Source organism: Antechinus flavipes, chromosome 4, assembly GCF_016432865.1.
Source record: "Antechinus flavipes isolate AdamAnt ecotype Samford, QLD, Australia chromosome 4, AdamAnt_v2, whole genome shotgun sequence".
In the NCBI taxonomy this organism is placed as follows: domain Eukaryota; kingdom Metazoa; phylum Chordata; class Mammalia; order Dasyuromorphia; family Dasyuridae; genus Antechinus; species Antechinus flavipes.
The window spans coordinates 160226945-160249124 of NC_067401.1; the positions used below are offsets into that span (position 1 = coordinate 160226945).

At 33.6% G+C, this 22180-nt stretch overlaps 1 protein-coding gene across 1 annotated transcript in view; it reads left to right on the forward strand.

Annotated features, from left to right (window-relative positions):
- Positions 1-22180, forward strand: part of PRKCA (protein kinase C alpha) — a 481956-nt gene that overhangs the window by 395295 nt on the left and 64481 nt on the right. Inside the window, exons 6-8 of the mRNA XM_051995254.1 lie at positions 11673-11829; positions 13578-13712; positions 13983-14079. Of these exons, the coding sequence (XP_051851214.1) occupies positions 11673-11829; positions 13578-13712; positions 13983-14079 (389 nt within the window). The remainder of the gene's footprint in view (positions 1-11672; positions 11830-13577; positions 13713-13982; positions 14080-22180) is intronic.

The window sequence follows — 22180 nt, forward strand, 5'->3', positions numbered from 1 at the left end:
CCAATATATCTATTCTTTTTCATTTCTATCATATAGAGTAATCTCTTCTATTAACAAAAAAGATATATAAAAATAGTTCAGCAAAATTAATACATATCAACCAAGTCTGACATGTTATATGTGGTATCACATAACCATAATTACCCATCTCTGAAAAGGAGGGAAGGATATATATTCTATCTCTTCTTTGTAGTCAAGCTCAATTATTAAATTTTCACAGTAGTTTCTCTCATTATTTTTACTTGATGGTAATAGTGGTTTTCTTCAAATGACATTGTTTTAGTCATCACATACATACATATGTATGTTTATACATATATATTTTTGTTTTCCTCTCCTTCCATCCCTTCTCTCCCCTCTCTCTCTCTCTTTCCCCTCCTTCCCCTCCATGAATGCCTTAAATGCCTTTCTTTTTCATTGCTGTTTTAGCCTCACAGTATGCACACCATTTTGGTTTGCAGCTTGAATTCTTTTGCCTTTTTGGAATATATTCATCTACTCTTTTTTTGTAACTTTTTATGAATGAGGAATAGTCCTGTTATTCAGATGTCCTTTCTTTCATATTTGGAGGTCTTCCTGCCTATTGGCAAAATTTGTTGTTCATCATTGACTTTGTTACATTTAAACATTTCATATACTAGAAGTAATTTTTGTGATAATCTGTTGGAATCTTTTGATTGAAGTTTTTTGTAGACTAAAAATTCAGAATGCTGTGTGCTTTCCTATATTTTTCCAAGTTATTATATTTAGGTGTTTTGAATTTTTCTTTTGTTATTTTCTGGGAGACCTACTGAATTACCTATTCTCAAGACTTCATGCAAGATAAAGGTAAGAATGGTTTGGGAGCAGCATCTCTTTAGCTGCAAGAAGGTCCCTGCTCTTAGGAACCTTGGGGGATGAGATTAGTCCCAGCTAGTATTCAGTCTCCTTTTATTTAGCTCCAGTGTAGCTGCCTTCCTCAGATATTCCACTCAATTCTTCCCTCAACTGTATTCCTTCCTGTACATAATGGGCAGATTCTTCAACTTCTACTTCTTTCATTGTAGTATGGGGAACAGGGGTTTTCAGAATTAGCCCACGCCTATGCCTTTGGCACCAATCTGCAAATATGTTTGGAATGTTTGGAAGCTGTTGGGAGAGGAATACTAGATATCTTGATATTAATATTCATAAATTTTACCTTGTCCAAAAATTCCATATCCTGTTGTTAATTATGAGACAATAATTCATTTTTAAAGAGATTGAGGATTGAAGATTTTTGAAGAAAGTGGCTAATCAGTAGATTAGATCTTGCTTCTCTGTAGCAAGAATGTGTTCTTACAAAACAAAAAGGAAGAGAAAAAAGTGGTAGACTGTTAGCATTGACTTTTGCAGGGCCTGATTATAATTATAATCTATAAGGTTATAGTGGATTAAACAAAAGAGAGGTAGCACACTGAACTGGAAGAGACCTTAGGGTTCATCTTATTTATAATATTTATGCCATTTTATTTATTTTATACTATCATGTCATCTAAATTTTTGGTCTCAAAGGCATTCTCATTTCTTTCTCACTCACTCCACTAATCCATCAGTTTCCAACTGTTATTGATTTTTACCTCTAAAATATTTATTACATCTCACTCTTTCATTCATACTCTATAGACTCAGAATCGTATTTTAACTTGTATAGATTACTGTAGTAATCCCTAATTAAATAGTAATCCCTAATTAGACTTCCAAACCCCAGTCTTTCTTCTCTTCAATTCATTCTCCACCTCATCTCTTGGATAAGAAACTATGCTCTGGAAGACAACCCTTTTTGCTCTGGAATCGCCATTTTCATGTATCACTTAATCATTTGGTGAGTGTCTCACTTAGCCCTCAGCATCTAGACATGTGCTAACCAAGTTTTTCTTTACTTCTTACCAGATATCTCATGCTTGTCCTTCCCACCTACCTCATCCTCAGCTTTCCTACTGTGGAACCTAGAAAAGATTGTGTCCCTTATCTTGTCTATATATCCCCTATATCTTGTCTAACTTCAGGAAGGGACTCTTCACTTTTTTTTATTTTTGATCACTTAGTACTTGACAAAACAGCTTTGAAAGTTACATGTATAATTTATTATATATTTAAAATATAAAACAAAATGGACATTATAAAGATTGACAGTTTCTTCTTTACAAAATTCTCTTTCAGTTCTACTTGATCTATGGATATGTTCATTTTATTTGGTTTTTGTTAAATTTAGAATAAGTATTTTAAAAGAAAAAGCAATAATTGGCATATAGGAAACATTTAATTTTTTTTTATATTCGCTTGCCAAATTGATATTTCTAAAGACTAGGAATGATAAAATAAGTTAAGACCACGTCACTCTCCTTTTAGTATTTAGTCTTTTAGTATTTCCCTTCTTATTGCCTCTCATATGAAATTTATGTTTGAGATGGCCCTTATTCTTATACATTTGTATCACATCTCTAGATAACTTATATATCAGATTTCTATTGGGAAAAGTTCCTACAAAGACTTTGATTAAATAGTGAGGCAATTTAGGACAATTCCAATACACTCAGAATTAGCCCAGGTCTATGCCTTTGGCATATGACAATATGATGGAGAGAGATCTCCAGATGATGGAGAGAGCCATCTACATCCAGAAAGATGACTATAGGGACTGAGTATGGATCACAACATAATGTTTTCACATTTTTTGTTGTTGTTTGTTTGAAGTTTTTTCTTTCTCATTTTTTTTTCCTTTTTGATCTGATCTTTCTTGCAGAGTATGATAAATGTAGAAATATGTTTAAAAGAATTGCACATGTTTAACCTATATTGGATTACTTGCTGTCTAGGAAAAAACGGAGGAAAGGGGAGGGAGAAAAATTTAGAACACAAGGTTTTGCAAGGATGAATGTTGAAAACTATATTTGCATGTATTTTGAAAATAAAAAGCTATTATTATTAAATACATATAAACACAAAAATATTTTAATTAAATAGATTGATTTTATTCATGCAAATCTTTTTGATTTTATAAAATCAAAACTGTCCATATTTTCTCCTTTAATACTCTGTCTTTTGTTTAGTTAAAAATTCTTCCCATCCATAATTATGAAAAGTATCTCCTACCTTGTTCCTATAATTTGTTTATGATGAGAACTTTTATATCTATTTCACATATCCATTTGAACCATCTTTTGTTATATGGTGTGAAATGTTGGTTAAAATCAAATTTTTGCCAGACTATTTTCCCAGTTTTCCTAGAAGTTTTTGTTGAATAGCTTGTCCTTCACTCAGAACATGAAATTTTTGGATTTATTGAACTTATGCTAGTATAATTTGTTTGTTTGCTTCTGGATTTTGTGTTTCTAATTTATCCCAAAGATCAACTTTCCAGTTTTCTATTAGTATGAAGTAATTTTTATGATTATAATTTAGTAATATAGTAGAGAAATTTGATGCTGCTAGGATCCCTTTCTTTCTACTCCCCCCCACCTTTTCCCCCTTAATACGGTTGAGCTTTGTTCCTCCAGATGAACTTTATTGTTATATTTGCTCATTCTATAAAATGTCTTAGACATTTCAGATGTCATAACATTGAATAAAGAAATAAATATACATAGGTAGGATTGTCGTTTTCTTCTAGTGGCATATCACAAGCATGACCATTTAATATTGTTTCAATTATTAAGGTCCATCTTTATTTCTTAATGAGTGCTCTTTTATTGCAATTGTATAAGTTCTATGTGTATCTTATCATATAGATGCCCAAATATTTTATGCATCGTGTAATTCTTCTTTATGGGCTTTCCTTTCTATCTCTCCCATGGTTTTGTTAGCATAATAATTCATATATAGTATTATTTCCTGTTATTTTGTTGAAGAATTTCATTTTTTTTGTTAAATTCTTAGATTTCTAAAAATTGAAGTCAATCATCACAAAACATTCTTGGCCTATATCAAGAATGAAATTCAACATTAAACTGAGATATTTTCTCCAAGCATGATAGCAGATTATTAGCAGTGCATGAACCTGTTAATAAAGTGGGTCAAAAGGCTACCTCGGACCACTTCAAAAGACCCAGAAGAGGAGGCACAGCTTCTTTTTATAAGTATAGAATATAGAACAAAACAGGGTAAGTGAGGAAATATTGCAGTTAGTTATAGGATTGGCAACATCATGAGAATGAGAATATGATTAATTACATTAAGAAGAGTGGACCACATGGGGCCAGCAACCACTCCATTCTGTCTTAGAGAAATGCTTGATTAATTCATCAGAACCATCTGCATCCTAAGCTTTTTGATAGTGGACCAAGGATAGCAGACTCTCTGGCTCCTATGAAGAAGATAAGACCCTTTTTAATTGAACTAGGACGAACAGTATAATTTGTGGAAATGTACCAGCCTATTTTGTAGACTGTCACAGACAGCAAACAGATGTCATGGAGTTTTTGAGGAGCTGAAGTTATGAGGAATAAGTTTCCTTGACATAAAGTGATTTGCAGGTGGTGCTGAGATAAAAATTTTCTTTGAATTAAAATGTTTTATGAGAGCACTGGATTTCTAAACTTAGCTCAGAGTTTTCCTTTGATTAAAAGTGATCAATAGGAAAACTAAATTTTTGCATCTAACTTGAGAGAGGAAGACTGAACTTTTGAATTCATGAGCTTCTTCACTGAGAGAACAGAGAAAAGGCTTGTATTGTTAGAATAGTTATAGAATGGAATCAAGTGCAGAGAGGATTCAAATATGAAATATGAAATCAATGTTTGATTTTCTTCTTATAATTAATCCCTCAGTTTCTTTTTCTTGCCTAAGTTCTAAAGCTAGCATTTGTAGAACTGTAATTACCATTATCTGTCTACTGCTCATTTTTTCCTCATCATCCATCACCAGATCTCATTTACTTATTTTTATGCTTTCTCTTTCTTTTTAATCCCCTCTTTAAAGTCTATTTTATAAATTTGAATTTTGTTTTCCTTGAACTCATCAAATCAACTCTCCCTCTTAAAATCTATTCTTTCTTTTCTCTGATTTGTTTATTTGTCTGTTGAGATAAATGAGCTATTTCCAGTCTCCATAGCTTTCACTTCACTTATAATATAATTCTTCATTTCTTCCAGGTACTCCTGTAGCCATTATGTAGTCCATTCCCCCACACACACACACCCCACCCCCTTAGGTCCTGTTTATGGTTCTTATTTTATTCTCTTCTTCTGGATTTACCTCTTGGCATCTCTTAACCTTTAGTGTTCCTTGGCTTTTTCTGTTTAATTCTATCTCTACCCTAAGTTCTTGATTCAAAACTTCATGAAAGAAGTTTTTTGATTCTGGCCCCTCCTAAACTTTTGAATGGAGTACTAAGGCCCTGGTTTGTTCTTCAGCTTGATTTCCTGGAATTTTGTCGAATTGTTTTATGCCTTTCCTGTTGTATTTGCGCTTAAAATACTAGCAAGTGGCTCCTGGATAGTCAGTGTATAGAGCACTATAATTTTCTTGGTCTTTGGGGGTATCTCACGTTGGAGTGCTACAGATATTTGGCTCCCTACAACTTCCCTGTCTAAACACACCAGGTTTTCAACTGCCATCATCTCCTCTTTAGGTACAGCATAATCCAGGCTTCCAGGTGCTCCCAGAGCATCTCTAGGCAGTACACTTGCAGAATTTTGGTTTATCTATGCTCACTGGTTTTTCTGATGTGACCCCTTTCCTGATATGTATAGGCTTCTATCTTTTTAGGAAGTCCTTGGATTAGATGAAGACACTGTTTCTCTGAATTTTTCTTACCATCATTTGATCTGCTGCTCTTTTAAAATATTTGTTGGCATATATGAAGGAGATTTGGGCTCTGCTTTGACCTTTCAAGTCATCATCTTATCCACAATTCCCTAGAGGAAATATTTTTATGAGCTTTTGCTTTACTCTGTGTAATTCAACTCTTATTTCAACATCCAAATGGAAAAAAAAAATCCTTTTTGATGTTTCATTGGGCTCAGGCCAAGTTTTATATGCTTATTTGCACATTTTTTCTATAGTTTCTCATTTTATTAGAAAAGAATGTAAGAATTTTGCCTACTCTTTCATAGAGTTAGTGGAGATTATCTCATTTAAAAAAAATCTTTTTATTATTTTGAGATCAAATATAAAGAAGAAAGACCTAATCAAATTGGGACCTTATTTCAGTAAATAAGTATACATTTTATTAGATGACTGATATGTCATTGATATTATTCAACAAACTTGATTGCTAGGCCAGCTCTTTTTCGAGGACACCACAACTTTATGCATCTATATGTTACAGTAAAAAAAAAAAATTTTGAACTTAAGAAACATTTTTAAACCATCTGCTATGTGCAAGGGGCTAGAAATACAGAGACAAGGATTAAATAGTTCCTGACTCAAGGACTTTATGTTCTATTGGGGGGAGGGAGGAAGTAGAGGTGTTGGTGCTGTAATAACTCATATAGAGATAAGCAAATGCAATGTAATTTCAAGAGGGACAGAGCAGAGGGCCTTATATGTTCAATGTGGCTCCTGAGAAGTGCTTTGAACAGAGGTAGGGATTCCAAGGGCTGAATGTGCAAGGGGCAGTGCATTCCATTTGTTTGGGTTGAACTGTACAATGGCATAAACAACTAAAGATGAATTGTCAGTATTTGAGAATTGCTAATAAACTGTTGATTGTCACATATTGGAGAAAGACTAAGTAATCTGTCCCTATATATGAAGTTAGTCAATATCAGGGCTGGTAATCGAACAGAAACTTCTATACCTTGATTAACAGGTGGTATTTTCTGTGTCTGTGCTTGGAATATCATTCATCAAAAACCAATTCAAATGTCACCTCAACTATAAAGCCTTTATTGTCTCATCCTTAATCCTCAGACTGTCTATAGCCATCCTTTGACTTGGATCTCAGAGAGTATTTTATTTTCCAACTCTCTATTGTATTTATGAAACAATGTGTGTGTAATTATGTATGTGTGTCCTGTTCTTCTACTATATCATACTTGCTTAAAAAGAACAGGGACTATGTCTCATCTAATTTTTCTATTTCTCCTAACACTATATAGTAATAAATACTTATAGAATTAGTCCTGGTTGTGCCTCCTGAGCAGAATAAATCTAATCCTTTTGATTAAGCTTAAATCTTCCTTCTCTTTCCATCATCATCTTCTTCACAGTTATACCATCCAAATTAAGTTGAAAAAAGTTCTGAGCTAGAATCACTAAATATGGCTCACCTGAGGATTGACTAATCTGTCCATATGAATACTATTTTCAAAGCAATTACATAAAATCTTATTAGTTGGCAATGCAATTTCTTTAAGGATCCAAACTCATATCTTAGGTATCAAAGAAACAGTTATAAATAATAGATGAAGTAGTGGAAAACTTTAAAGATGCAAATTAAGGTTAAGTGTCTGTCAGGAACACTGGAGTGCAGCAAACTTCAATCAATCAATAACAAGTAGCACTTATTAAGCACCTCTCAAGTGTCAGGTCTTATACTAGGAAATAAAGATGCCAAAACAAAAAATAAAAAGGTCCTCATCCTTAAAGAGTTTACAGTCAATTAGAGGAGAGATGTGTACACATATAAGCAATACAGAACACCCCAAATAAAACATAGCTGGGGAGGAGGGTTAAAGGAAGACAAGGTAAAAGGTAGAATGTGTGCTGAGTTTTGAAGGAAATTAGTGGTTCATAGAGGCAGAGGTAAAACAGAGAGGTCATTTTAAGCAAAGAGGAGAGTCTGTGCAAGGGCTGTGAAACAAGATGAATAGGATATTTGATAAGCAACAAGAAGCCAGGCTGACTGGACGAAAGAGTGCATGAAGGGAATTAATGTATAATAAGGCAAGAAAAAAGTGTTGCAGCCATCTTAAGAAGGGCTAGAAATAACCGAGGAGCTCATATTTGATTTGAGAGGTAATCCAGAAACATTGAAAATTATTAAGCAGAGGAATGACATGGTCATATTTATATTTTAGGCTATTTGCTGGCTATGTGGCTAATAGAATGGAAAGAGGAGAGATGTGAAGTAAGACTAATTAGAATGTTATTGCAGTAATCCAGGTGAGAGGAGATGTGGCTTAAATGAGGTGGATGGCTCATCTAAACAGATGGTAAAGATGCTGTGGAAGTAGAACTTGCCAGAACTAGAACTTGATTGGACATCTGGGGTGAGGGAAAGTAAGGAGCCACACTGCCTAACACTGTGCTATATGTAGGGGATACAAAGACAAAAACACAGTCCCTGATCCCAAGGAGCTTGTATTTCTTTTGGCATGAGAGAACATGTACACGGATGAATGAATAAAATAAAATAAATAAAAACTGTATACAACATAATTGCATGAGATTGATTAAAAGGGAGCATCAGAACCTGAGAACAGCAGAAATTCCTTCTAGGAAGTGGTATTTGAGCTGTCTTTTCAAGAGAGCCAGGAATTATAAAAATCAAGAGTGAGGAGGATGACATTCCAAGAATGAAGCAAAGATACAGTGATAGGAGACAGCGTATGTGAATGGAAAACAATCGGCATGGCTGAAATTTAGATTGCATAAGGTAAAGGGCAAACTGGAACTTGTAGATATTCACGAAAAGAGAGATGAATATGGAGTCAGAATATCTAGGTCCAGATCTTCTTCTGGGCCTGGACTGAAGAAAATCTAAGTTTAAATCTAGCATCAGACACTTGGATTCTGCCTTGGGGAAAGTCACCTAACATCTGCCTCAGTTTCCTAAAACATGGCACCTATTTCTCAAAATTGACAAGATCAAATAAATTAATCATTGGAAAGTACTTTGCACAGTACCTGACACATAGTGGATAATATATAAATGCCAGTCTTTCTAGTTGCTGTTACCACTAGATTCTATCTGTATAATTTTACTCAAGTCACTTAATAGCTTTAAAATGAAGTTGGATTAGCTGATAACTTAGTAGCATTCATATATATAAAGAGAGAGAGAGAGAGAGAGAGAGAGAGATGTATATATATATATATATATATATGTATGTATGTATGTATGTATGTATGTATGTATGTCACTTTAAGGCTTACAAAGTGCTTTACAAATATTATCTCATTTTGCCTTTTCAACATCCCTGAGAGGTAAATTACTGTTACTTATAAAGTAACATGAAAGCAACTCAAGCAAGCAGAGATGAAATGACATAGCAAGAGTCCCTTAGTTAGCAAGTGCCTGAGGCCCAAAGTCCTTCTCTCTCTCTCTCTCTCTCTCTCTCTCTCTCTCTCTCTCTCTCTCTCTCTCTCTCTCTCTCTCTCTCTCTCTCTCCTCTCTCTCTCTTCTCTCTCTCTTCTCACACACACATAAATACAAACACAATTAAAAAAAAACTTTGTCGATATCTTGATTTTTTTTCAATTTATCCTGCATATCTTTTATATGTACACAGTTATTTGTTGCAATTAGATGGCACAGAAGTATAAAGTGTTCAACCTGGAGTCAGGAAGACTCATCTTCCTGAATTCAAATATGGCCTCAGATACTTACTAAATATTTATCTCAGGCAAGTCACTTAACCCTCTTTGCCTCCCATCTATAAAATGAACTGGAGTAGGAAATGACAAAACACTCCAGCATCTTTGTCAAGAAAATCATAAATGGTCACAAAGAATCAGACATGATTGAGAAAAGACTGAACAAAAAGTTATTTACATATCTATAATGTGAGGTCCTTGAGAACAGGGACTACATCTTTTTTTTTTTTTTTTGTATTTTTGTATTCCCAATGTATAGTAAGTTCCCATTGTTTACTGAATGATCGATGTACTATATATTAGTGACATTATGGACCAGAGTTCTAGGTCTAGAATAATAAAGATCTGAGTTCAAATCTAGCCTTAAGTACTTCCTGCACATCTGACAATGGGCTAGTCATTTAACCACTGAGACTATAAAATGCTTTCTACATTACAGAGTTGCAGTAAAAATCAATTGAGATTATATATTCAGTTATACTTCATCATATTGTTTTTGTTATTATCATTGCTATTATCTTTAAGTTTAAGAATTTGGGACTTTGATTAACCAACATGGACTCAAGCAGTTTATTCCTTTGATGAATGATACATAAAGCTGTTTTGTTTTGTTTTGTTTTGTTTTTTTAAGCTTCTGAGTGCCAGCATTAGATTTAATCCATGTGTGTGCCTAACTGGCAGATGAATCTTCAGTCTGTGACATCTGAAACTATGAAACTAAAAAGTACAGAATGAACTTTGGTTTTTAAAAGTAAAGTGTGATGACATTGCTTTCTTAGGCGATTTCTTTTTTTAGAGTGATTTGAGGAAATGTGTTAGTGTTCTATTATTTGTCCCAAACAAGTGAGTTATAATCAATTATTACACTGATGTCACTGTTTTTCAATTTTAAGGTAGATTTTAATTTTGAAAATAATGCAGGATAAATTGAGATTATTGACCTAGTTTTATTAGTTGAATGGAAAGTTTGTAAATATATTTTTGAGTTAAGTAGAATTATCACTGAAAAAATAATAAAAATATTGATTCTATGTAGTATTGTTTTATATATTTTTTTCATTGGACACTGAAAACAATCCCATGGAGAAGTAGGTGCTTATAGTATCTCATTTTACAAAAGGATAAAATAAAATTGATAAAAATGAAGGACTTGCTTAGGGTCACACAGCTAGTAAGTGTTTGAGAGGCAATTTCATCTCAGTTCTTAATTATTAAAATATTTTAAAGCAGTATTTTTACTATGACTACCTACCAGCCTAATAATAAAATAATTAATAATTATGTAACTAATAATAGTAACTTACATAAAGGTCTTAAAAGTTTGTAAAGCAATCTGCAAATATTATCTCATTTGGTTCTATGGAGTAGGTACTATTATTATCCCTGTTATTCAGATGAAGAATCTGAAGCATAAAAAGCTTAAGTGATTTACCCATTAATGGTAAATAGTTAGGCTGATGTAATTCAGAAATTCCCAACTCCAGGTTTTGCCCTCTATCTACTGTACCATCTAGCTGGCTAGAGTTATGTCCAGAGATTCCTAGATTTAGAGAGCATGAGTACTTAATTCCTTCAGCATGTAGCAGCCATTGAACTTAACACCTAGTTAACAAAAATAATTATTAAAAATACAAATTTGCTCCTATGTGACACCCTTAAGACTTCACCGCTATATGAGTTCTTCCCTAACTTTCTCCCCAACCAATCCTACTCTCCTGGCAGTAGCCTTGTATTACCTCAAGGTCTCTCCCTTTAGACTTTTTATTCTAAGGTCCAGTCTTTTTTCTGAGGTTATTCCTTTATTTCCAACTATGTCTATATCCCCCTTTTAAATATTGATTTGATAGTGTTTTTGTACTTTTTGCCCTTGAGTCCATTTTATGGTGCTCAATCATATAGAACTTCTAATTATAGCTCTCTGGGCAGAGAAAGAGAGATTCTGGATTTGGGGATATAGCGGAGATAAGAGAGTCGGGTTTTTATATGTGACTAAGCTCTCACTATGGAATTTAATAGTATGTTTTTAAAGGTTTGTCATATTTGTTACCCACTCTGAAGCCCTACACTAACTTGACATATCTTCCATTTGACTTGGATTACCATCATCAGATTTGTGTATACAATAATCAATATCTTTTTATTAATATTTTTCCTTGTTCCTTTTTATATAGTACGAGATGCAAAAAACTTAATCCCTATGGATCCAAATGGACTTTCAGATCCCTATGTGAAGCTGAAACTTATCCCTGACCCTAAGAATGAAAGTAAACAAAAAACCAAAACAATCCGCTCCACACTAAACCCACAGTGGAATGAGTCATTCACATTGTAAGTAGCAACCTCTTCTCTTCTTCTCTAAGTAAAAGAGACCATTCTTTACCTTATTTCTTACCTAGCTTTAATCATTGATTGGACTTTACTTCAGTTGCCTGAGACCTAGGAAACACTTTAGCTTAAAATAACCAAGGTCTCCTTCTGCATCCAGGGATGTCCTAATCTGCAACTTACTATTGGACCCACATGCCTTTGGAAGAGAGAGAGTCTGGTCCATTCTCACTTAGAGCCAGTTCACTTCCAAGTCATGGTATCCCCTTCCTAATGTCATGGTCCTTTTCAAAAGTGAAGGACAAATAGTAGAAGTAGGTGTCAGTTGGGGAAACAACTGACGAGTTCCAATTGAGCAATGCAGCTCTTTCCTTCCTTTCTTCCTTCATTCCTTCATTCCTTCGTTCTTTTCTTCTTCCCTTATCCCTCCTTCCTTCCTTCCTCTCTCCTCCCCTTCTTTCCTCCCTCCCTCTTTCCTTCCTCCCTCCCTCCCTCCCTCCTTCCTTCCTTCCTCTCTCCTCTCCTTCTTTCCTCCCTCCCTCCTTCCTTTCTTCCTTCCTTCTTTTCATTCTTTCTTGCTTGCTTTCTTGCTTCCTTTCCTTTTCTTTCTTTTCTTCCTTCCTTCCTTTCTCTGAGGTTTTTCCAAGATTATTCCTTCCTTCATTTCCAACTGTATTTGTTTCCTTTTTTAAGTGTTGATTTGAGAGTGTTTTTGTACTTTTTGTCCCTGAGTTCATTTTGTGGTATTCAACTCAAATAGAACTCCTAGTTACAGCAATTTTCTCAGGGGAAAAAAGTACAGTTTGCTTCCTTCTTTCCTTTCTTCCTTCTCTTCCTTTCCTTTTTCCTCTCCCTTCTTTCCCTCTGTACACATAAGGAATCATAGACTTACCTGCAAGTGCTCTGCCCAAAGGAATATAAATTTTGATCATGAAACCTTGGGAGATATCTTGGAGTTTATGGGCTAGATTTCTTTCTTAAGGACCATGCCTTAGCCCAAATCACTCTGGCTTTCATTAATTAACCACCAATAGGTCCCAGTCCAAACTTCACTTGGTCATTGTTTGAGTCTTGATAGCTCAGAGTAAGTGTAAATAGTAAATTTTTTTTCTATTTTGGACAGAAACCCTGAGTTTCTTCTCCTCGTAGATTGATTTTTTTTTTTAACTAAGTAAAAGAGATCACTCTTTGCTTCATTTTTTACCTAACCTTAATCACTGAGTGGGCATTGCCTCAATTAAACTGAGTCCTGGGAAAGACCTTAACTTAAAAAGGCTAAGGCCATTTCCAGTTGTCCTAATCTTGCCACTGGAACCAGAAGGCTCTGGAAGAAAAAGTGTGTCTGGTGACTTTGCACAGCTCTTCCTCAATTAAATCCAATTCGTTTGGAAGTCATGGCATCATCTTTCTGATGTCTTGGTCCTTTTCAAAAATAAAGGATAAACAACAATAACAGAAACCTCTTCTTCTCTAATAAGTACTTCCTCTTTGTGCTCTATTCCTGTTCTTTATGAGGTATATTTATTATTAAACCACCATGATATTTAGGATATCCTTCTCTTTCTGTCTGTGACTCTTACCAGGTTAATGGATAAATGGAATGTCAACATGTTCTTCTCTATTCTCTAAAGAGAAAACTACTATTTCCTGAGAAGTTATACAGTGAAGTTGGGGGTATCATTGGGACCATTTTCTCCCTAATTCATGCTGAGACAATGAGAATGTGATTTTTTTTCTCTCGTTCTTTCTAGCAAATTAAAACCTACAGATAAAGATAGACGGTTATCTGTTGAGATCTGGGACTGGGATCGAACAACAAGAAATGATTTTATGGGTTCACTTTCATTTGGGGTATCGGAGCTTATGAAAATGCCAGCAAGTGGATGGTAAGACTTCATCTAGTCTAATACATCTGCAAATGAAATAATTTGGTTTAACACTTTGCATACATGAAGAATTAGAATAATTTTTTAAAAAAAGAATCAAAAAACTCCTCCAAAAGTGACTAGACAGAACCTTTTTGGTTATGCTATATTTGATATAGCACTCTATTTATCAAACGGTTTAGTCACTGGTTGAAGGAAAGGTTTTACGTAAACTATTGTTGTTGATTTGAGAATAAATGAACTTACAATTTTCTCCCATTTCTTTGAAAGGTATAAGTTGCTTAATCAAGAAGAAGGTGAATACTACAATGTGCCCATTCCAGAAGGGGATGAAGAAGGAAATATGGAACTCAGACAGAAGTTTGAAGTAAGGATAAGAAGGAAATAGCTTGAATTACCCTTCCTCTGACTAAGCAACTAAGCAACAGAAAATTAATCTGTACTTTCCAATGCTCAAAAATGTTCATTAGTTATTTGCTTTAAAGCATAGATGCTATATTATTAAATCAGAAATATGAAATATTTCTAGTGCTCAGCTTGCAATCAGGAAGACATGAATTTAAATCCTACCTCTGATAATTAGTAATTTAGATTATAGACTAGTCACTTTGCTCTTATATATCTCAGGGAACTGCTTAGGTCCTAATGGGTTGTAATCTATTCTGGTAAAGGGAATGTCCACAATCAGGGTTCTTTATATTCACAAAATCACATTTCCTTCTTCTAAAAGTACATTTCTTTGCAAGTTCTATTCTTTACTGTCATTAATCATTTGAATAATAAAAACTAAAAAAAATTTTATAATAGACATGGGTAAAAGAAGAACTGATTGTTTTGTGTATATACCAAAAAGAAGCAGTGAGGTGAAATCATAGTGCATAACAGAAATGGGTCCCAAGTTCAAATATGACCTCATATACGTACTAACTGTATGACCCTAGCCAAGTCACTTTACCCTCTTCACCTCAGTTTCCTCATCTACAAAATGAGCTGCAGAAGGAAATGGCAAACTATTCCAATATCTTTGCCAAGAAAACCTCAAATGTGGTCACAAAGATTGGATATGATTGAATAGAAACATTAAAAAAAAACCTTAAGTATTCAGATTTTATAAGGAAATAGTTGTTCTCTACCATAAGGGAATAAAGAAATGCTCTGTGCCTCTAATCTTGAGAACAAAAACTACAAAATATAATAGGTATATGGCTATTTTAATAGAGGCTCTTCTAAGCAAATGTCACCTTGCCTTTTCAATATTCTTGTTCAGGTTTCCTGTCTGGGATCATCAATTCAGTCTTTAAGGGAAGCACATAGCTTCTATTGATTTCTGATTACATCTCAATCAAAAAATTCTTTTTAATTTCTAATCTCATTGCAGGTGTCTATTAATCTATCTTCTTCTTTCCTTTCTTCTATTTCTTTATCAAACTTTGGTGTGGAATAGGGGCTAGTATTAAATAGATTCTTGTTCTTTAAACTGTACTTTTGTGACCAGGTCAACTCTTTTTTTTTTCTAGTTCTCTATTTACCTCACATTTTAGCTTCATTAGTAATTATTATAATGATCAATAATCAATCCTTCCCTAATGTCTTTTTAAATCTTCTTACTATTCATGGAATAAATTAAGATGTTAATAAATTCCCTGATATAAAAGAGAATCTATATACAGAGCTATAGACAAAAATAAATATTTATATGTCTACAATATGGATCTGTACATATACACATATATTCACATATGCATATTCATGTGTATATATATAGACATAAATATGTATATAAGTGTGTATATGTATATATAGTTTCCATGAATCCTAGACATGTAAAATCCTGCAGCTAAATGATGCAGCAGATAAGAGTGTTGGACCTGGAATCAAAACAAACAAAACAAAACCAAAAAAAAAATCCAGGTTCAAATTCTTTCTTCCTTAGTTGCTTTGTGATCCTGGACAAGTTACTTATCCTCTACCAGTCTCAGTTTTCACACCTGTAAAATGAGGAAAATAATAGCACCTACCTCACAGGGTTGTTGTGAGGAACAAATGATATAATGTGTAATGTGCTTTTCAAATCTTAAAGTGCTATATAAATTTCAATATTATTGTTGTTATTTCTCTTTCTAGTCATTTTTTTCTCCATATGTCAGATTTAAATTCTGCCCCTCCACCAAATAAATAAATATAGTCTGATTCCAATAAACTTTTAAGAAACTTGGAATAAGCAATTAGCCAAATTATTTAGTTCTCCTGAAAAATGATTGTATTAGATATTACTCAAAATCAATGGACCCATCAAATGAGCTTCAGAAATCTATAATTTAGTGGTTGTGTCATACACTCTTTTTCATAAAATTTTTTGATCTGTTTGGGTGTTTCAAATAAGAAGATATTTTCTTACATTTTTGTAAAATGAAAACTATCTCCTAAGATGGTTATGAAAATGTTTGCTAGTTTGCTACTCAATGTGGATTGGCTGTATATGTTTAAATATGCTCCTTTGTTACTAAAAATGACCCTTTCAAAGTGAATTTGCCAATAAAAAGATCTCCGCAGTCATATTTTAAAATATAAAGGGAAAGTACACAACCTGAATTCTAACCCAAAATGATGATTTACAGTTGTTTGAACATATTATTTTGAGGCATTATTGATATTCATATTTTATAGTGCTTACAGTTCAAGTAGGGATTCCATTTCTTTCCTCTATATAATTCTTAAGCTGTTTTTCAATTTAAATTTATTCTACAAAAATTTTACTTTCTGTACTATAGCCCTACATTTCTCCTTCTTAACTTTAACATACCATAAAGTAATCTCAATTTTCCCATGTTTCAAAAGGCATACATTCTTGATACTGAGTAGAAAAACATGGAAGAAACCAGTCTGTGTAATGTGAAAACAGTGCTTTCTGCTAGCTTTTGACCCACAAAACTTCATAAAAACCACCTTCAAAATATTGGACAGTTTGAGAACATCATGTTCTGTTGGTGTTTTAGGATGGCTCCTCCTTGACTATTCACTTTTTCTATTCAAAGTCTCATACCTCCTATATTCATCATGTGTATGGTTCTTGCACAGTTTTGAAACAAAAGACTGTCTGTTCATACATATTTCAAAGCATTTGTCTTGGTTGTATATAATAAAATAGAAGTGAATCTCTACTTAACTTTATACCCTCCTTCAGGCAGCATTTTTATACTAAGTTGCCAGAACTGAGAAAGTGAGAATTAGGTCCCTATTTTATATTATTAAAAAAGGTCTTGTGGTCCTTCTTGAATCAATTTGATTCATTGTAGATTTATTTATTCATAGTCACATTTCTTGACAGTTAGAATGGAACTTGGCTGTCTCATTTAATTTAAAAGAGCTGTTCAAAGTCTTCTCTTGTGTAGTCTAAATATACTCACTTCTTTCAATTGATCTTTCTATAACATAGATGCTAGGCTCTTTGCTCTCCTGATTGCCGTTCTCTGAATTTTCCTCAGCTTAGCAATATTTTTTTCTTAAACTGTGGCACTTAAAACTGAACACTGTACTCCAAATAACATCCAGAACAGAGCACAGAGAGACCATTGCCTCCTTAGTCTTGGAAGCGCTGCCACTCAGTGTAGCCTCAGATTTCTAGACTGACACATCACACTGCTTAACCTTGACATTCACTGAATCCACTTGGAACTTTTTCAAACTGCTCTCTTAACCACAAACCCCAGTCCTGTACTTGGGAAGTAATATTACATTTATCCCTAACAAATTTCACTTTATTAGATTCAACCCAGTAGCCTAATTTGTCAAGGTCCTTTTTGATCCTGATTCTTCCATCCATTGTTTTAGCTAATCCTCTCAAATTGGTGTCCTTTGGAAATGTGATGAACATGCTATCTGTGCCTTTATATAATTCATTGATAAAAATGGTAAGCAACATAGGAAAAAAAAAGCACTGATTCCTGAAGTACTTCTGCAGGTTTTCCACATTGATATTAAAATATTAATCACCATTCTTTGCGTTCTTTCATTCAGCTTTCTGAATCTAATTCTGTTATTGCTTATTACATATTTCTTCATGATATGGATAAGAATGGCATGAGACACTTGATCAAAGATTTTGCCAAAACCTAAGTAAACCAAATCTATACATTACTTTTATGTACCAGTGTCGTAATTTTGTCAAAAAAAAAAAAAAAAAGACCACTCTAGTGTGACCTGTTCTTGACAATGCTATGTTAGTCTTTTGAAAACACTACTTCCCTTTCTAGATATTTATTAACCATCCTTTTAACAATCTATTCTAAAATTTCCTTAAGAACCAAAATCAAGACCCCATCATTCCTGAACTGATTTTCCTCATTTGAATTTTAATTCATGGGTTTCTATCTTCCTCTGAATCCTTTGCAATCTGCTTTCTTAAAATCCAACATGCATTTTACACTATGTGCACATTTCTTCTCTTTTATCCTATTGTTGCTGTTGTTGTTGTTGTTGTTGTTGTTCAGTTGTTCAGTCATGTCCTACTCTTTGTGATTTTATATGAGATTTTCTTGACAAAGATACTGAAATGGTTTTCCATTTCCTTCTCCAGTGTATCTTTATCACATTCTAGACTGCAGAGTGGTTATTTCTTCCCACAGTTCTCATGTGTCTGCCTCAGCAACTATTTCTTTCCTACTAGTAAGAATTAGAACCAAAACAGAATTCCCCCTTGTTGTTTTCCCTGTCTTTGAAAGTATTACATTTTCAGTAAGGCAAATCAAAAAGTTGTTAACTGTTCTACTTTTGGAAAAGAGAAACCTAGAGATGGAGAAATATGTGTGGATAGTTGAAGTCCCCTCACCGTTCATTGGTATCCTACAGAGTTATTCATCAATAAGTCATTATTGAGTGTTCACTTTGTAAAGTGCTATGAGGGAAAATAAAAGAATAAGTCAGGGAGATCTTGATCCCAAAAACAAAGAATAGCTGTCCTGGACAGCTTTTTTTAAAACATGGACCTCGCTCCCTTTCTCCCTTTCTTCTGTCCACCAACCATGCCCTCAAAGATAGTGTAATACTACCTGAAGACTAGAAAAGAAGGTTTATTTGCATTCCATGACACTGCAAATTCAGGACACTTACTAAACTTGAACACGGATGTCTTTTGAATTCTTATAGAAAAAATTTAGGAATGACTGAATCTCTCCAAATATCTAGAATATGATTAAGTCCTGAAAAGCCAGGAAGAGCATTATTGAACCAATGCTTTCTACTATATTTAATAATTAATATTCTTTTTATTTAGAGCTTTAGAAAGTTCTTGAGATTTTTGATATTATTTCACTCTTTCAGTGACTACTGAAATTTATCTTTGTGGATGAAGAAATACTTACTGACAAATCTTATGATACATATGTGCATTATTGACTTTCTGGCTTATAATCTTCTGGTTTGTTAGTCCAAGTGTTGCAAATGGTCAATTCCAAAAAAAAAAAAAAAAAAAAAACAGACTAAAGGACTCTATTCTAGAAAGTCAAAAAGCATTTTCTTTTGAAAATATAAATCTCATGTGAAAACTTTACCTTTATCATATAGCAAAGTTTTGGAACAGACCAGAGACTTGTTACATCAAATGTGAGAAGTTGTCTTACCTAAAGGAACATTTTATGTTCCTTCACTTAGCAATCAAACGCATTACCTCATACCAATGCCATAGACATTCCTTTAAAAATATTTTAAAATATCATTGATATCTTTTCTCTTCCCATCACCATCATTTCCTGATAGTTTTTCTTTTCCCCTTATTTAGAGAATAGTTCCTGGTAACAATGAATAAAAAAGAAAGAAGATAATCATTTCAGCAAAAATGAACAACAAAGCAACAAAATAGAACAGGACATGGTATCCTACACCCATTGTCTCCTGAGTCTGCCCCCCCACCCCTACCTCCCACCCCCGTCCCCATCAAAAAAAAAAAAAAAAAAAAAAGCAAAAACCAGATTTGTTCTAGGTTTCAATTTTTAAAATTCTGTTTCAATTTTTAAAATTCTTTCTATTTTCATTGTTATAGTTATTCTGTGTCTGCATGTGTGTGTATTTGTGTACATTTACGTATGTATGCATGTGTATATGGCTCTGTTTACCTCACTTTGTTCATATAAATTTTCTCATGCTTCTATGTGTTCCTTACAGTCTTTATTTCTTACAGTATAATAATTTTTTATTGCATTCTTGGATTACAATTTATTTAGCCATCTTCAAATTGAAGAGCATTTACTTTAGTTCCAGTCCTTTGCTCCAATAACAAAACAAAAATAACGTTTCTTTAAATATTGTGGAGAGGTGAGCTTTCTTTTTCTCTTTATCCTCCTTGGAGTATATACCTAATAGTGGGAGTTTCTGGGTCAAAAGATATATGTTCTTACTTTCTTAGAACAATTTTAAGGATTGTTGGTCCTGTTCATACCTCCACTAGTGATTCCTTGTCTTTGGTTCTTTTATATGTGATCTAGTGTCCTTGTGTATCTTTACTGATATTATGAATTTATATTTTGCCTTATCTGATGATGTCATTGCAATTACTGCTTTTTTGGTTCACCAGATGCACAGTATATTTTGTCCCAGCCTGATATTTTGATTCTGTACATGTCTTTACATTTTAGATATATCTCTTGTATACAACAGATTGTTGATATTTCCCCCCTTATTCTAAGGGGGAGATATAGTTTGGCTAATGGATAGAGAGTTGGTATAATCAGTAGGCTTTGGAGTCAAGTTGATTGGGATTTGTGTCTCACTTCTGACATCTACTGGCAGTATATTCTTGGGCAAGTAACATAACCTTAAATTGCCCCGAGGCAATTTCCTAAAATTACAAATTGTGCATCTATATTGTTAGGGGAAGCTTTCTTTTCTTTTTTTCTTCCTTTCCTTTCTTTCTTTTCTTTCTTTCTTCCTTTCCTTTCTTTCTTTCTTTTCTTTCTTTCTTTCTTTCTTTCTTTCTTTCTTTCTTTCTTTCTTTCTTTCTTTCTTTCTTTCTTTCTTTCTTTCTTTCTTTCTTTTTTTTAGGGGAAGCTTTCATCAAAAACTCTCTGTATTGATGAAATTGCCAAGCTAGGTTTTTTAAGTCCATTCAATCTTTCTTTTCACTTTAACATTAAAAAATGGATTGTTAAATCTACTCAAATTGAATGTCATAGTTGTTACACTTGGGTTTTCCTCTATTTCTTTTGTATTTTTTCTCCTCTTTTAAAGCAATAATTTGATGTTAGGTTTTTTTTGCATTTCTTTGATGTTAATCTATTCCCACAGACTCCTCCTTCCCTTACCCCACTCCTATTTGCTTTCTCTATCTCAAGTTCTTTGAATGTACTTTAATTGTTTGTTTTACTTTTTTAAAACTTTATTTAGTAATGTATTTCCCCCTCTTTTTCCCTTTTTCTTTCCCTACCTGCTTAAGTGATTATTTCAAACTCTTCTCATTCCTTTTCCTTTCTAGACTCTTATTTTTAGTAAATTTCTTTTATAACATTCTTTCCCTAGAAATTTTCCTTTGCTTTGTTCTCTTCATTATTTTTTCTCTGAATTTCCTTTTCTCATGCAGACACCAAATCCTTATTTGCCCTTTCTTCATTCTTTTTGTATCCTACCTCAGGGTTAATGCTTCTAAAGTACCAACTTTGAGTTCCTTCTTCTAACCAATTTCTGTTATTATCTTTGTAGGGCTGGTTCTGTCCTTTTTTTTTTTTTCTGCTGTGTCTCCTTAGAAATATGAATTTGTAGGGACATAATGACAGATAGAAGCAGTGCTATATGATAGGAATTATCTACCTTCTGTCCAAATTAAGAACCCTGATCTAGCTTGATCTTTATCCCATTTGGAGATTTGTCTGCTACTAGTTTCTCAGTGTGGGTATTAAATTAATTCTTTTCTTAAAATGTATCAAAGTATCCTTTATACTTAATTGGCTCAGAGGACCAAAATAGGTTCATTCTGATCACCTGAGTACAAAAATGCCACAAGAATGCTCCCAAAAGGATAAACCACCATGGGCAGCGCATAGGAATAGGAAGAATGCACTCTACTAAACTAAACTAAAAGATATGACCTCCCTCACTATTCATTCTGTGAGTAGACAAACCTTCTTTTTTTTAACCATTAAAGTTTTATTTTATTCCAGATCAAACCAAGTCACTAGTCTGAGTCAACCTTGGCTTACAAACTCTGTCATCTCACATTTGATATTATGTCCCTTCCACTTTTAGGGGTTTTGGTTTTCCCTAACACCTCACACATCCTGGGCAATATGGTACTCATAGAAGCACAATACTCTCAAAGAAGCTTTTTTCTCTTACCAGACTAAACTTTTCTTGAGGTATCCCCTCTCACTATATAGTACATATTCACAATTCTTCAGTCTCACTTCATATATTCAATCCACTGCTAAATGTTGATGTTTCTTCCTTCAAAACTTATCTCATCACCAGCAAATAGAGGGAAA